The 16069-nt window shown below is 46.4% G+C and overlaps 1 protein-coding gene across 1 annotated transcript; it reads left to right on the forward strand.

The window, feature by feature from the left end:
* The first annotated feature begins 7764 nt into the window (after positions 1-7764).
* On the forward strand, positions 7765-14397 carry LOC135806682 (large ribosomal subunit protein eL38-like). The gene is made up of 5 exons (XM_065320912.1): positions 7765-7823; positions 7953-7980; positions 9739-9799; positions 12860-12982; positions 14330-14397. Exons 1-5 carry the CDS (start codon positions 7771-7773, stop codon positions 14353-14355), a joined length of 291 nt encoding a protein of 96 aa, XP_065176984.1. The 5' UTR covers positions 7765-7770; the 3' UTR covers positions 14356-14397.
* Positions 14398-16069: the final 1672 nt, after the last annotated feature.

The following is a 16069-nucleotide window of genomic DNA, read 5'->3' on the forward strand; positions in this document are numbered from 1 at the left end:
CTGGATCCAGGTGGATCCAGTTTTCGAATTTTTCAAATTGTTGCTATGCCATTGCTATGGAGTGACGTAGCACTTTCAAGCCCTATAGCGAGAGCTCCCAGATTACCTAGAGTGCTCAACACCACAAGGATGGAGCATTACCACAAAGGCAGAAGAGAACAGAGACAATCGGCTAGGTTATTGTTGTAACGCTGCATTTCATGCACATAGCAAAGCCAAGGCAATCCTCAGACAACAGTACTGCACTTGCCTGTCCCCGGGGAAAATTGCGATTCCGCGGCCGCGTTTTTTTGCGATTTTTTTAAAGACCGCATTTTCCACGATTTTCCCGTGTTTTTTGAACTTTTTTGTTGCACTACACGTACACACAGTGCACTGTTCGGTCAGCAACATCTCATCCGGTGGCGGCTCTGTACTCAAATATGACGAGCGCTTACACCAGAGACTTGTAACTGATTGATTTTACTACATACTCACTGAAAATTGCCTGATATCAACTGCAAACTTGCCGCCGCGAGATGATATCAATAATATTCACCGCATATTTACCGCAAATTCACCGCAAATTATGCCATATTATGCCGCGTTTTTTGCGATTTTTTTCCGCAATTTTCCCCGGGGACAGACTTGCACTGGCGACTCGTGCACTCTGCATACATACAAATCAGTTGTCTGAGGATTGCCTTAGCTTTGATACATGCATGAAACGCAGCGTTACAACATTAACCCCATGACCTAGCCGATTGTCTCTGTTCTCTTCTGCCTTTGTGGTATTTTATTATTATTATTATTATTATTATTATTATTATTATTTCACCGTCCAGTGGCAGAAGCCAATGCAAAGGAGGGGGAAGATGATAATCGGAAGAAAATAATGCATCAGCGGGGTGAAATGTATCACTATGTTGACCATGGTGGAGAGCGGCATATAATTTGGGTAGCCAATGACTAGGTGCGGCTGTGTGAGGTGGAAGTTCAAGTCATGACGCGGCTACAGAGGAGTTACGCCATTCTCATTCCAGTACGGTATCTTGTCTACTTTTCTTGTGCGGTGCTATTTTGCCACTCCTTTATTTGCTACCTTGTTCTTGGACACACGGCCGTGCTTTCGTTGGCTTTCTTCTTCACGAGGTTATGTGATCGCATTATCAGTTGGAATGCTTTGGCAAAGTCGCAGACGCGCGGCACAGCGCTGCACTTGCACTGCGACTCACTCTGCATACACAGCGCTCATAAGCAGTTCCGCTGACTCACCCAACTCACTCTGCATACACATCGCTCATAAGCAGTTCCGCTGACTCACCCAACACAACCATTTGCAAAACCTCTACAGGGTTCTAGCCAGGTGAAAATAGTAGGGGGGGGGGGGGGGGGCAGGGAAAACAGTTACCAACTAGTAGGGGGGGGGGGGGGGGCAGGGAAAACAGTTACCCCGTAACCCATTTCTTTCCATTTTCAAAATAACTGTCTTGGAATGTGAAATGCAACGTACGGGGTGAACACCTGACTTCACCCCAGACAAGCGGTCACGTGCTCCTGCGTGCCACAGTGTCACCGCTCAGCAGGCGACAACTTTCACACCAAGGTTCAACTCGAGTGATAGGAGTGCACCCAAAAAAGGTCAAACAGGCTGTAAATTGTACCTTGCAGGCGCTAGGCTAGGCACGGTGACCAGGTGACTGGTGTACGCAGGAGCACGTGACCGCGGCTTGTTCAACCATGTTTGATTGGGAATAAAGGAGGAACGTTGCATCGCAGCATTCTCGGACCAAAACCAGTCGACTCAGCGTCCAAAAGACTACAACATATGGGCCAATCACGGTCATCCGTGCTTTTATAAGAACGAAATGGCGCTTTTAGTGACATTTTGCATACAAATCCCCATCTAGTAGGGCGCAGTCACCTAGTTTCGGTGGAAGTGCGCGAGTTCGATTGGGAATAAAGGAGGAATGGAGCGTCTCAGCTTCCTCGGACCACGACCATTCGACCCAGCACCCTGAAGACTACAACTGGTGAAACATTGATTTTAGGCTTAACTTCCCCTTTAAAAAGCATCAGGTCATGCACATGATTGAACTCTTCATAATGCAAGGTAGCAGTAGGTTGTGTGCTGCAATATGGAAGTCAGTATCAATGGGTGCGTTCGATTACACACAAATTGGCTAGAATTAATTATTGTTGATGAACAGTTCGATTACACAAATTCCGTCGTTGGAATTGATTTTATGCAATTCCGTCAATTCTGAAGGGAGGGCGGAATTTCTCTAATTCTGGCGCCAGAATTGCACACTTGGTGTGTTATAGGGGTTTCACACTCACGTTTATTTTCACGTTAATAGGGGTTGAAAACGTAGCTCTTCACGGCCATGCATTCACACTCACACTTTTCTCCCACGTTTTTCAGCAGTTCCCATGGAGATAGCTTTGCGTCATCATCCATAGCACGTACACCCGTGCAGGAAAGTGGGGAAATTTTGAATTTGAGTATTTTGACGCAACATCAACGCGAGATGGAGCTGAAGGATTTCAAGTGAAGCCGCAGAGAAAATGGACACTGCAGGCATCAGTGAGTCTATCTTGTTTCGCACCTCGTTCACTGTGAACCGCTTTTCATTCTGAATCTTCTCGAGGCGAAAGTTGAGGATTTCAACGGCTCGCCTTTCCTTGGACTGCCAGCTTTTCATCATCTTGTCTGTTGACGACATTAGCTCACTCCAAACCTCTAGGAGCATGGCTTCCGTTGTCTTGTCAAATGTCTTGCAAGGCATGTGGGCAAGATGGCAGGAGATACAAATCACAACTACATGTACCAGGTTTTGACAAGAAGTGCAATGAGAAAGAAGCCTCGTGTCGACTGCGAGTAGGTGAAATCCTCTCGGCTGCCACGTGTCGGCTCCATTGGATTTCCCCGCCAAATAGTTTCCTGGACGATGATTGGTTCACATGATCGCCGAAACTCAAGAACAGCAAAAATCATAGCCGTAAACGTAATCGTGACCATGGCCGGGGGTTCTGTGCCACGTCTACGTTTCCCGTTTTCCCGTTTCGGGAAAAACCCCAAAAGAGTCGGTTGTGGCTATGATACTTTGCCGTAAACGTGAAAATAATCGCGAGTGTGAAACCCCTATTACCGGTCTGGTCATGCATGACTCAAGTCAAGGAAGAGCCTCCCTGGCCGGTGTGGCGCGAAAGCAGGGCTACAACAGCATGTAGTTGATACTTTTGTCTTCCCGAAAAGCTAATTGCCGCAGTTGAGTTTCCGCTGGGAGCTGATTATTAGACCAGATCATTTTGGGTGGTCCTTTCGCACAAGCTTTCAGCTTTATCGAAGCCCAATGTTGTTGCCGCCATGGAGCCTTCACGATCACCGGGCCGCAGGATGGACCGGTACGTGAAGCTGGGTCCACGTGCGCGCGAGGGTGTACGTGATCTCTTTTTACGACCAATTTTGTTTGTGATAAGCCATGAATAAAATGCGTTGTGAATTCCAGTCGTTCGTTTACATGGCCGGAATTCGTACATTCTGGCCATTCGAGAATTACAAAACCCAGTTCCAGAATTGCGTAAACATGTAATCGAAAGCGCCCATTTTCTCTATGTTCAATGCCACACATTTTTAGGTTTCACCGAATTTTTGCCACAATCTCCTTGATTTCACACCGCATGTTTCATTCTCCGAGAAATCCTTCCTCCATTTTCCACGGGGACAGTTTTCTAGCAGTACCAAGTGCCGGCAGTCACTGATCAATTCAAAAAGAAATTGATTCATTATGTACTGTATTTCTTGCACTTGGTATTTGTTCGTTGTTTCTTTCGTTATAATACAGCGAAACTCCAGAGCGTACCTCAAGGGACGTCAATCAAGTCACAGCATAGTATTGTTGGTCGCCAAAGAACTGGTGGTCAGCCTCCGTTCTTATTTTCATGTATTACGATCTATGCACAGTTGAGTCACCGTGTATACATTGGTATGCTGTGCTTGATAAAATTCTAGCCTGGTCGTTCTTCGGTGCCCGATAGTACTGCACGTCCACGTCAAGAGTCCAATTTGACTCTTGCTGCCGTACCAATACTCTATCCAAGGTAAAACGACGGGGCCTCGAATCCAATGCATATGCAGAGAGAAAAGTATGTTGTACTGAGTATCCAGGGTACGTTAAACTGAAGTTTCGATGTACTAATTGTTTCATTTCACACAATAATTCCCTCAAACCAGTGAATATTTCACAATATGTTGTAGTGTTTTCTACCCGTCTTACCTGATAAGACCATGAGACCATGGACTCTTGATAGACAACGTTCAAACGACTATCAAATACTTCAAGTAGACCATGGACTCTTGATAGACAACGTTCAAACGACTATCAAATACTTCAAGTATTATTCAAGCTTTCTGTCCATCTTCAGGAGCTTGGCGGAAGAAATGGTAACTACAAGACTAGTACAGGGCGGTTGGGGTAAATTCTGAACGTCTGATTTGTCGTCGCATGCAGAATTTCAACCAACTATATTTTAATGAAAAATATAGGTCTCGGTTTGTTCAGCTCAGGTCGGCAAGCTCCTAGTTCTCTTGCTTACTACCAGGGAGGAATAGCATGAACTCCTGTCAAAACATTAAAAATGGGAACAGTTCAACACAACTCTTTGTCCATCGTGATGATAGAAGACGAGATACAGTTAAACTCTTCAACCCACTGCCACTGGCATGAAAACCATTCTGTAACATTTGAATCATGATGCATCGCGCGCGATATGCGATGAATGCCAGGTCATGACGTCATCCGTACAGCGCGGTCGTGTAGCTGCATGTATACAATCTGTCAATCACATGTAGCTAGCTAGCTGTATTATTATTATTATTATTTGTGCTCCCGCGTCAATGGGCTCGCCCAAATTCGCTTGCACCGAACCATGCGAAAAAAGGCCACCAGCAGGCAGGCAGGCAAAGAAAAATAGAAAATGGTGTCACATAAACTAATACAAACAAGAATATCATTATTGATGACATTAATATACTGAATGAATGGCAAAGGCCATGTGAATACGGATAATACGGATAATCAGAGTACCAACAACAAAGAATGTAGCTCAAACCATTGCAGTGCCAACTTCCTTCACCAGTACTCTGCCTTGTACGCATCTGTAACTGCGTTGCACAGATATGTCCATTCACGGCGATCCAGTGCTCGCTGAGCCATCAGCTGCAAGTCCCTTGGAGTCCTCAGACGGCAGCCGACTCGCTCCGCGTCTTGATTCAGCAGGACTGGTAGCGTGATCCGCGGCCGCCCACGGTATCCCGGCACGGAGCAGCCAAAGAATCCACTCATGGCCTCCCTAGCCGGTGTGTGCTCATCTGATCGCAGGATGTGGCCAAACAACCGCCATCTTGCATTCACCAGAATGTTGCCAAGTGGAACAGCACTGCAGCGCTCGTAAACCAAATCGTTTGAAAGTCGGTTGGGCCACCTGATACCCAAGATATGCCGAAGTTGCCGCCGATGATACGATTCCAGCGCTTCAATTGTCTGTCGAGTGATGCCCCATGTGGAGCAGTTGTAAAGCAAGACAGGTAACACGAAGCAGTTATACAGCCGGACGCGCACCTCCAGACTCACTTGGTCTCTTCTCTTCCATAACTGGCAGAGGGACTTAAACGCTATCGCCGCAAGCTGCTTTCTGCGGGTGACATCCTCTGCATCACCAAGGAGAGAGCCGAGTTTCTTGACCATACGCCATGGCTCATCAGCACGATCGGCCTCTCGCTGGATGGCTGTGAATTCTGTCTTGGTCTGGTTGACGGTAAGGGACCATGTACCCAAGATGGTGGCAACTTGTGGCTCTAACATCCGAAGCCAATCACTAGAGATACTGATGAAGTCCACATCATCGGCGTACTCCACATCGTACGGAAGATGCCGGGCCACAGGTGCAGCCATTCGCTGTCGCACATCCTGCAGGGCAGCTTCCAGGTAGATCACGAATAGAATTGGCGACAAGGAGTCGCCTTGCGGGGTACCAATGTTAGTGGAGAAAGAGCTTGATGTTTCCGTGCCCAGTCTGACTGCCAAATTCGTATCTGAGATCAGGTAACGGATCAAGCGTACCTCGTCTTCTTCCAAGAATCGCTGAACCACGTCCATCAACTGTCCTCGCCTGATCGTGTCAAAGGCACGTGACATGTCGATGCCCAGTATGCTGAATGACCAGTGGTACCGCTGGGTCGTAGCTGCTAACCACCGATGGCACCAGACCACATCAGCTGTTGACCTTCCTGCACGAAAACCACTTTGGTTCAGTGATAGGAAATCGTTTACGGCTGGCGAGATGCGCTTGAGGACTACCAGCGACATGACTTTGCGTAGAGTTGTCAGGAGGATGATCGGTCGCAGACTGGTTAAAGCACCCACCGGCTTTCCGGGCTTCTGGAGAGGTATTAGTGTGCCACGACCGATGAATGGCTCTACCCGGTGTCGCTGAAATAGGCTGTTGATGCATCGGCTTATGACGGGAGCAGTGGCATCGGCTGAGTACTTCAACAGCTCACCCGGGATGTTGTCGGGTCCTGCAGCTCTACCGTTGTTGAGTCTTGCTAGTGCTGTTTTCACTTCCTCCGTTGAAACGGGATGCTGCAGCGGTCGAGGTTCCCCAGTGAAGGATCCAAATTGCTGAATTGCAGAGTCACTGAGCTGCGATGAGAAATGATTCTTAATCTCCAAGCTTGCTTGCTTATCATTACATATGATCTTGCCCTGGCTGTCCTTAACGACGACTTTCTGCGATGGCTTTCGCCGGAGCAAGTGTACAGCTTGGAACATCTGGGCTCCATCCTTGAGCCTCTCTATCTCCTCTGCTCGCGATATTAGTTCATTTTCTCTGTTTGTGATGGATCTGTTCCTGATATCATGCAGGATTCGATTCCGGTCAGTCCTCAACATTTCTCGCTCGATTGGGTCATCACTGCCCTGAATACGGAGTCGGACATCTCTCTGCATGCAGGAAAGTCTCTCGATCTCTGGGTCATGGTGACGATGACTGGTCTTGGCTGTCACACCCACAATCTCTTTGCCCGCGTGGAAGATCTCTGCAGCTATTGCATCCCATCCGGTGTTGGGCTGATCTTCTGACACCCTCTGAATTCTGTCTGAGATGGCAAATGTTAGCTGATTCTGCAGTTGTGGATTCCCGGGTAAACGATGCACTGCTAGGCGATCCACCTTCTTCTGGCTGCTCCGCGCCGCCCGACCCCATATGCCGAATACTCGAGGTAAAAGCGTGCGAGCCACCACAATCCTATGATCTGATGTGACTTCCGTTCCATTGTAACTTCTGGCGTTGGTGAATAGTCTCTTTTGCGATTGACGGCACAGAATATAATCAATTTGGTTGTAAATGTTGACAATCTTGCCACTGGCTCTGTCAAGTCGCTGTCCTGTCCATGTGGTCCTGTGCCTTGCAGAGTGGCAGAACGCTGTGTTTGATAAGAATAATCTGTTAATTTCACAGAACTGCACTAGCGTCTCTCCGCTGACGTTTCTGATTCCACGCCCATGGCTGCCAATACATGATTCGTCCTGCTGCTTCGTTCCAGCTTTCGCGTTGAAGTCTCCAATAACAAAGAAGAGGGAACTCGAGTCCACGTCATGTATAGCTCTGGTCAAGGTATCGTAGAATTCATCCAATTCAAAGTTGTTGTCTCTGCAGCGAGCTGACGTCGCTAGCTGTAGCTTTGAATATTATTTTTTTGAAGCAAATCACTCATTTTTACCCTGCATGAATGCGCATGCGCGCGTTGAGATCTTTCTTTCTGCAGCGGCCATCTCGAGGTAAGATGGTGCTGTTTGTCTTTAGTTGAAATTGAAAAGTGTCAATGCACGTCGCTGTTAGTGTTGAGTAGATCTACATGTTGAGTTTGAGCTGACTGAGGATATCCACTATTATTATCTTGGTTTCAGGGGGGAGCGCTGTATCCGAGAAATCATGGTAAGCTTTCGGATGTTTTTACTTTTGTTATGATTGTACTACACAAAATACATTGATTTCGTACCAGTGATCAATAGTTAATTGAGAATGGCATTTTCCACAAGTAACACGTTAGTTAGCATTCCTCCTATGGTAGGTAGTTGTCCAGTTTCCGAGTCTCCATACCACACACACACACACAGGGAATTATTACATTGCGGAAAAGGAGAATACAAGTTGCATGAAGACGACTGAACACTATAAAGCATTGCAAATCTTTGCTTGAAGCTACATACCAGGATATACATTGATCCTGTAGCGACCAATGCAGTATACGTGCGCGTGAAGCAATCCACTCGTCTGGGTACTTTTAGTTTACGAGCAGCTGGGTGTAGTGTTCAGAGGTTTACAAAAGGAGCTTGAATATTTCTTTCACACGTTCAGGTTGAATCTGTCCCACATGGATAACGCAGCCGCACTATTTATAATCTCTGCGTGGCTGCCGCGTAATCCTTGATTTTCATAGCGAACATGTGTCCACATCCAGGACAATCCGCACAACATGCGCCGCATTTTGGTCGCAGGCCGCGCATTGAACTGCTCGTTACAGGATGTTTACAGTGGCGTATGAAGAGGACATTGTACTGGTACATGCGTTGGGTTCACAGCTACATGGTTGCACGATGTAGATCTACGTTTAGCAGCTTGTCCCAGTATGCATGCAATGTGCATGCGAGTTCCAACCATACTTTCTTCTTGACTACTAGTATGTGATAAGATTGTACCAAGCTCACTGAGTTACAGGTGGTGAGTGTTCCTGTGCATAGTCCGGATTCGTCTCACAGTATGATTCAGTGTACACATCATTTTCTATTAATTTTGTGTACTAGTAGTTGGGATAAATCTAATACACAAGGAATGATCTAATAAACAAGCGTTTCGGAGGCAGCAGTTTTAACCCATTTAAGGCTACAGGTCACGGCACCCAGGCTCTGCACTCCTTATTTGGCATTGAAACATATTATATATTAGGCCACCTAGAATTAATTCGTTGTTTCGGGTCACTTCACTCATCCGTACCAGGGTCGGTCGGTCGGGTTTATTTTTTATTTTGGTTAACGTCCATGTACATCGAATAGCTTTAGTCCACCTAGCCAGTCGATCAAATCTGACTGTACAGTGTAGATAATCCAGCGCAGTCATTGTCCCATCAGATCCAGGTCCCCTCCAGGACCAGATCTTGGCCTCGCTGGCAAACGAGTCTGACGAGCAGCTCTCATCTTGAAAACTTCTGTAAATAGCAACAAAGACTTAATTTAAGTGGCGGAGCTGATGCTGTTTCAGCACCGATTGCGGATCGGAGATAGAAGACAACGTCATCACCAAGCGCTGCATCCTGTCATTTGGCTAGCCGTGGCTGCTTCTGACTCTGAGGTCAATATCTGGACTGCTATTATTAGGGTCGCGCCTGTACATAGTACAGTGTAGTCTGTACATTTGCATGCACTATAAAAAAAAATTTGCGGTCGGGTGAAAAAAGACGGTCGGTCGGGTGACCCGAAACAACGAATTAATTCTGGATGGCCTTATACGTTCTTAGCGCCTGGGTGTGATTTTAAATGACGTATATATACGTCTCTAGCGCTGAATGGGTTAATATAGCTACAAGGAGGACTAATTGTACTGTAAGCATATAATCATAGGAAATGCTTACAGTACAATGATCTAATAACCATGGATATATAATGGACACGGTGCATGCTGTTATGTTTTCTGCAGCCAAAGCAAGTGAACGAAATTAAGGACTTTCTCCTCACTGCGAGGAGAAAGGATGCCAAGGGTAAGATAAACATGGTGTTTGCTTATTTGCCTTTTCGTCGTTTTCAAGTCTGTAGAAGTCTTAACCCTTTGGCTCCTCGTTATAAATTTCGACGGTATTCCGTCGATAGATATTTCACTCTCATGAAATTGGAGACAAAATCAGCTTTCCGTTGGCGTGATCGCTTTCAGAGAAGCTGCAATGCTTGAGATGTCGCGCTCGAATGTTGGGCGATGGTACTTTTCTCGCTCCGAACACGTTTTTGGGTATGGGGTGGGAATTCCCCGTGTTGTCAAGTGCCGGTCATCAATACTAGGGACCTTTCGCGCCACGGATACGAAACGAATGCTGATTCGTGGCCTGGGTTCAAGGATTCATTGGAGTCCCTTATGAGGGCTCATTTTCACGAATGGAAGCCTCTTCATTCGTGCACTGCACAGAAATCCATCAGGTACACATCTTTCCTTGGTTCCATGATTCATGCACGTGGAAACACGCTTGTGCCAAGCTACAGGTCGTGTTTGCCCTAAGAAGCCCTTTCCGCAGAGCCCAAACTTGTAAAACCCAGGCTAACATAACGTAAGTTATGACCGAAAGTCTACACACTTTGAGCAAAAATCTTTTGCTACATAATGCAGTTATGGCAGAGCCAAAGGGTTAAAGACTCTGGCAGCTTCATTTACCGGGAAAGACTTCGGCCAGACACTCCCTTCCACAGCACTACACATCCGGACCAGTTCCGTTACTTGACAACTTGTTGGCACTCGTTGCTTTACCTGACGACTGCCAAGTGCCTAACCTAAGCATCGTAAAGTAATGGAACGGGTTCAGGTATGCAGTGCTGTTGGAGTGGGTGTATCTACTCAAATTCCTTTCTTCGCTTTCAAGTTAGCGATTATGGATGGAATTGTGTGCTTAAACCGGATTCAAAAATGTTTTTCCACCGTCCAACAGCTAATTCAACTTGGGGATTCATAGAAGTAATCTACTGCGGCGTTAGGCTGGGAGGTGACATAGTTTTCTATGATACGGGTCTCTCTCTCTCTCTCTCTCTCTCTCTCTCTCTCTCTCTCTCTTTTTGGATGACTTTCCCATAGTAGGCTAGTCAAGTGTTGGCGGTGCTTGTGCCATGCAGTCCAAGGGTTGCTATATTAAAGGGGAAGTCCGGTGAAAAATTTAAATTTCAGGGTCGGTAGAGTTTCGGGCGCTGAGTCGAATGGTGTTGGTCCCACGTGTCTCCGACAAAGCGTTCTCGAGATATTTCCGTTTGAAAAACTGAGTTTCGGGGGCTGCGCCATGACATCATGCGGCCGCGCCACACCCTCCGCAACGTCATAGCGTGCAGCTAGGTCAAAAGGAGTGCGTGAAAGCAATAGTGTCAGTGCTATTTCAAATGATTTGGCGACTGATATTAGGTGGTGCAAGCGACCCCAAGACCTGTAACTCCTTGTGAGGGTGAGGATGCAGCCATGGCTGACCTTCATGGGTTTGGTCGGGGGGTATTGTAGGGCTGAGAACCTCGGTATCCAGCTGAAGAAATGGCCGCGCGGGACGGTCAAGAGTGAGCGCTACTGAGCTTCCGACTGATGAAGAAGCAGTAGCTATTGCAGACGAGGCTGATATAATTATCAGATCGCTGAAGAGCAGGGTCGCCAAAATGGAGAAGAGTGATGCGAGTGCTCTAAATGTTGTTCCATACCGATTCGCTTAGACTCCAGTAGCCTGCCACATGGTGATGTTTTGGTGCGAACTTGGCATATTTCGGACTACTCAATTGGAGAACAGTGCAGGCTCTTTGAACCATGGCCCGGGCACGACTCTTCGCTCGCAACGCTATGGAATCTGAAAGTTCTAGGTCCGGGAGCTGTTCGCTGTTTTGTCACTTGTCACGGTTGTGCACTCATCGCTGTAGCATAAAATAATGAGGCCGGACTGGAGCGGAAAACTAAAATTTTCTTTCTCAAAGCACAACCACCGGCACCGGCAAGGAGAAACGCACGTTCTCTGACTGCATGACTGTACGAGTGTAGTACTAGTACATGACACGTCCGTGTGTTGACTAGTTTTCTGAGTCTTGTTGTAGCGAGCTAGCCCAGCACGGCAGTGCGGGACTAGTTCCGTGTGTGATGAGTCTAGTTTGTTGACTGCACTACACGTCTACAGCTAGCATGCACGCAGCGCATTGCTAGAGCCGTAGAGCTAGAGGCATGCTGACGGAAAAAGTCCAACTCGGAAACGGCTAATTTACGGTAAAACCTCGAGGTTTACCGAGCTGAAAATCATAGGGTACGTAGCGTTTGTAACACTGAATCGAATGGTCTTGGTCCGAAGAAGCTGCGACAAACGGTTCCCCAATCGAACGCGCTCCGAATATGGCCGTTTTGTACACAACTAGATGGTGTGGCTACCTGGCTGCACGCTGTGACGTCATCACCTGGATCTGGGTGAGGCGCGCTCAAATTCGCACATGTTCGATTGGGCGTATCTGACGAACCATAGGCCGCAGCCTCCTCGGACAAAGACCATTCGACTCAACGCCCCGAACTCTACGGACTGTGAAATTTAAATTTTTCACCGGACTTCCCCTTTAACCATGTGCAGTACCTGCACTATGTTCAGTTTGCTATTGATAAGGCACACACTCAATAATGCGGAGGAAATCTTGTGACTTATTTCTAGAGCTGAGCACGACGTGCTGTCCGGATATTAAAACGTGCATGAGTTATGGCAAGTAAACTGCACACAACTGCCCTTCTTGTACCGTCACTGTAGATATCAAATGGCTTCAGTGTCTGTGGCACCCACCCATGGGCGACAATGGATCTGTTGGAATCTTCCTACTTGCTGCAGTGCAATGTTCCATACAACCTTATCTGTTATGCACAGGATGCTGATAATGAATACGGATTGTTCATGTCATGTAAAGTTCCGAAGTCACAGATCCCTTAGACCATCTGCTTTCAAGAAGGATGTGATCTTGCACCTCTCATTTCTCAACTATGGTGCCTACGTGCTTTTAATGATGCTGTGTACAAACCACTCCTGTTTTTCGGTATGCTTTTTGTTGATTTCATGTTGTAGCTGTCAAGATCAAGAAGCTGAAGGACCGCACGAAGTTCAAGGTCCGATGCAGTCGCTATCTGTACACATTGGTTGTGACTGACAAGGAAAAGGCAGATAAACTCAAGCAGTCTCTCCCTCCGGGTAAGAATGGGTCTGTTTCTATGATTTGGGCATATTAGAGAGGTTTCGGGGTGCGATTTTCCGTTCCAAAATCCGTATGGGCGCTACGGATTTTTTGAGGCGTGCTCCATGCGATTTTTCAGCACGGAGAATCCGTGTGGACTGGCTTTCATACGAACCGTGTTTCGTATGGAGATTTTGCGTCATCGAATGCAACAAGATTTTTCGCGTACAGATTTGGTGCAACAAACATCGATTTTCCACGAGAAGTTGATTTCGGTACAAATTTTGCAAGTAAAAAGGCATAGCGCGGGGAATATGACGTGTTTGTGATCGTAACCTAGGCATGACGGCAAAGACATAAGTTCCGTACTCCGGAACATTTCACAGCTCGAAAACGGAGTAAAAATCTGTAGAGCCTTTACGGATTTTGGCACGCAAAATCGTACTCCGGAACCTCTTTAGTTTGTGGTGTACAGTCAACCTCGTGAATAACCACCTATGGTATAACACAATATTCGGACCCAGTGGCCGTTTGACTGCATACATATACTTTCAACTGAATACCTGCATTTTCTCATGCACGGTCTAGAGTAGTTCTTCGCGAGGTTGACTGTACGTGTGTTTGAATGATGTGGAGGTGAGGCCTGCGTCTAAGCCTGTCCAATGCATATATATCGATGCCTGTGTATTTCCCATGTCGCATCGTGTGCATACTACTATACATAATATACTGTACTTTTGAGATCCTAGCCTGTGCACCGTTCTTCAGTGCAGATGTGGCTTGTGATAGCCTGTGCACACTTGCAGCGCACAATTGTCATTCACCTCTCTCATACACACACGCAAATGATCAAGCGCCAAGAGTGAATAGCAACTGAATAGAGCGGTTGTCAGTTGACAAACCCCCTTTTATATACAATGCAGTTGTGTCATGTCAACCACTTTCTGAATGGTATTTTGTCAATTTAACAATCATTGGGTTCACCTACTGCTATCGATGAAAGTAAAGGGAGCGCACTCATAACACGAGAACAATGGAACAATATTTTAGGATTTGAACGTTGTTTTGGTGTGATTATCATCAGAAATCATCATCATACTGAGTGTTGGACTACAATGATAATCACATAAAAACGACGTTCAAATCCTAAAATATTGTTCCATTGTTCTCGTGGTATGAGTGCGCTCACTTTACTTTCATCGATATTAGGTTTCTCGTCTCCACTCCGACTCACCTACTGCATTTGTCTTTTTTTGTGTCTTCTTTCTACCCAAACTGGTACGATCTAATATCTGATTGTGTTTGCAATTGATACAAACCTTCATTCCCGTTCTGTGCTTTCTTTCTTCATTTGTTTTGTTCAGGTCTTTCTGTAAAGGAGCTCAAGTGAACTTTACATATGGACTAATAAAAACCGGTTCTATTTTGGTCATCTGGCTGATGTATTTTATGCGTGGATCCGGGTGTTTGGTGTTGCGGTGATTTCATCCCGCACTATGTGAAGAACAAACTTGTGATCAGGGAGTTACACGCGATTACCCAAGATTACTGTAGTGCACACTCTTGTTTGTGTACATGTCATGCACTCTTCGTTGTAGCCAACTTGAAATTGAAGAGGGTTGGCTGGGGAAGTTTGTGGAGCCCAGCTTGAAATGCTAGGAATGTCACAGGCTTTTAAAAGGGTGGTACATGTATTGGTTTTGAGGCAGCAATTGGGATACCCGTGTGTCTTATGTATATAATCAAGCGAGGTACGGAGGGCTTGAAGGCTGATCAAAGCCCAAGGGACCAGCCGGAGGGCTTTGATCAGTCATCAAGCCCGTCTGTACCTCGCTTGAATATGCTTCAGACGATCCCCAACCGCTTCTTTGATTTTGAATCGTTTTATCCTTTGGGTGATCTCGAGTGTGGGTAATGTCCGCCTTTCGTTTTGGGATTTCAGAGCAGCTCGACGTCTAAAGACAAGTGCACGTCGTGTTCTTACATTTCACGCAGAGATTAGAGAGGTTCCGCATAACGTAAGTAAAAAACGTCGATCTACAAAAAGTCTTGCGTAAACTGCATGCGCCATACGGAGTTTTCAAATCACGTAGCTGCCCTTGGCAACTCAGAACGCGGCAGTGTACAGGGTGTACGCCCAGATTGACATGGGGAGAGTCATAAATTTGTACCTCAATCCAGCTACGTTATCAGAGCCCTATCCATATCCACGTACTCTCCGTAGACAACTTTCCGTAAGTGGAGTGCAAACTCTCGAATTCACAGGTTTTTCTTGCCCACCAACGTAAAGTTGCTCAACTTTACGTAGTGCGGAACCTCTCTAATATCAAAGAGTACATAACCTCCAACCTCTTTTCCAGGCTTGCCGTTTGTGTTTGTCAGCGGCACATGTGTGATTGTGAGTGTCAAGCTGTATTCACAACTGGCCTGGTGCATGTACGGAGTCGTCTTGCGTATGGAAATTCCAACAAATTTTCAGCACGTAATGACCGTCGTATCAGGCGCGTACCAGCGTTTATGCCAGCCACTTTGACTGGTGGGGTCAATGTCAGAGCCTTAAAGCCACGGCCTTATATTCGAAATACTGCTGCTTTCCAAATTCCTAGCTTTTTTAGACAGTGTGTGTCAGCGCATACCATAATTATGGCGTACATGTGTATCATCAAGAGTACATAACCCCTGGGGTTATGTACTCTTGGTATCATCAGTCATAAGCCAGAAGACCTTTGACACTTCAGAACTTGTGGTTTGTAACAATGTGTCATTTCTTTAACAAAATGTGTAAAATTTGCTTTTTGTTCTAGCTGTTTCGCTGGTCTGGATGGCTGTATCGAAACATAAGTGGCGGCAAAAGACAGCGAGTTTATCGTAGATCAACATTGACCAGCAACTTTGGTGCATATAATTTCCTTTTCCCTGCCGTTTCGGTATGTTTTGATGGGTGCATTAGAATGTTGTGTAAAATCTGTAAAATCAGCCCCTGAATGGACGAGCGCGCGAGCAGGCCAGTGATTTGCTGCCATAGGGCCTTTGGATGAAGTTGGGCCATCTTCCCATCACTAGAGACGATAAATTATGAAGAGCAGTGTGGTATACAATCTGTG

This window comes from Sycon ciliatum, chromosome 1 (genome assembly GCF_964019385.1).
Source record: "Sycon ciliatum chromosome 1, ocSycCili1.1, whole genome shotgun sequence".
NCBI lineage: Eukaryota > Metazoa > Porifera > Calcarea > Leucosolenida > Sycettidae > Sycon > Sycon ciliatum.

Excerpts from the sequence above, each read along its gene's own strand:
- LOC135806682 (XM_065320912.1), top strand. The coding sequence starts at position 7,771 with ATGAATGCGCATGCGCGCGTTGAGATCTTTCTTTCTGCAGCGGCCATC. Across the intron at positions 7,824-7,952 it reads TCTGCAGCGGCCATCTCGAG|GGGGGAGCGCTGTATCCGAG; the intron begins GTAAGATGGTGC and ends TCTTGGTTTCAG. Across the intron at positions 7,981-9,738 it reads GCTGTATCCGAGAAATCATG|CCAAAGCAAGTGAACGAAAT; the intron begins GTAAGCTTTCGG and ends TGTTTTCTGCAG.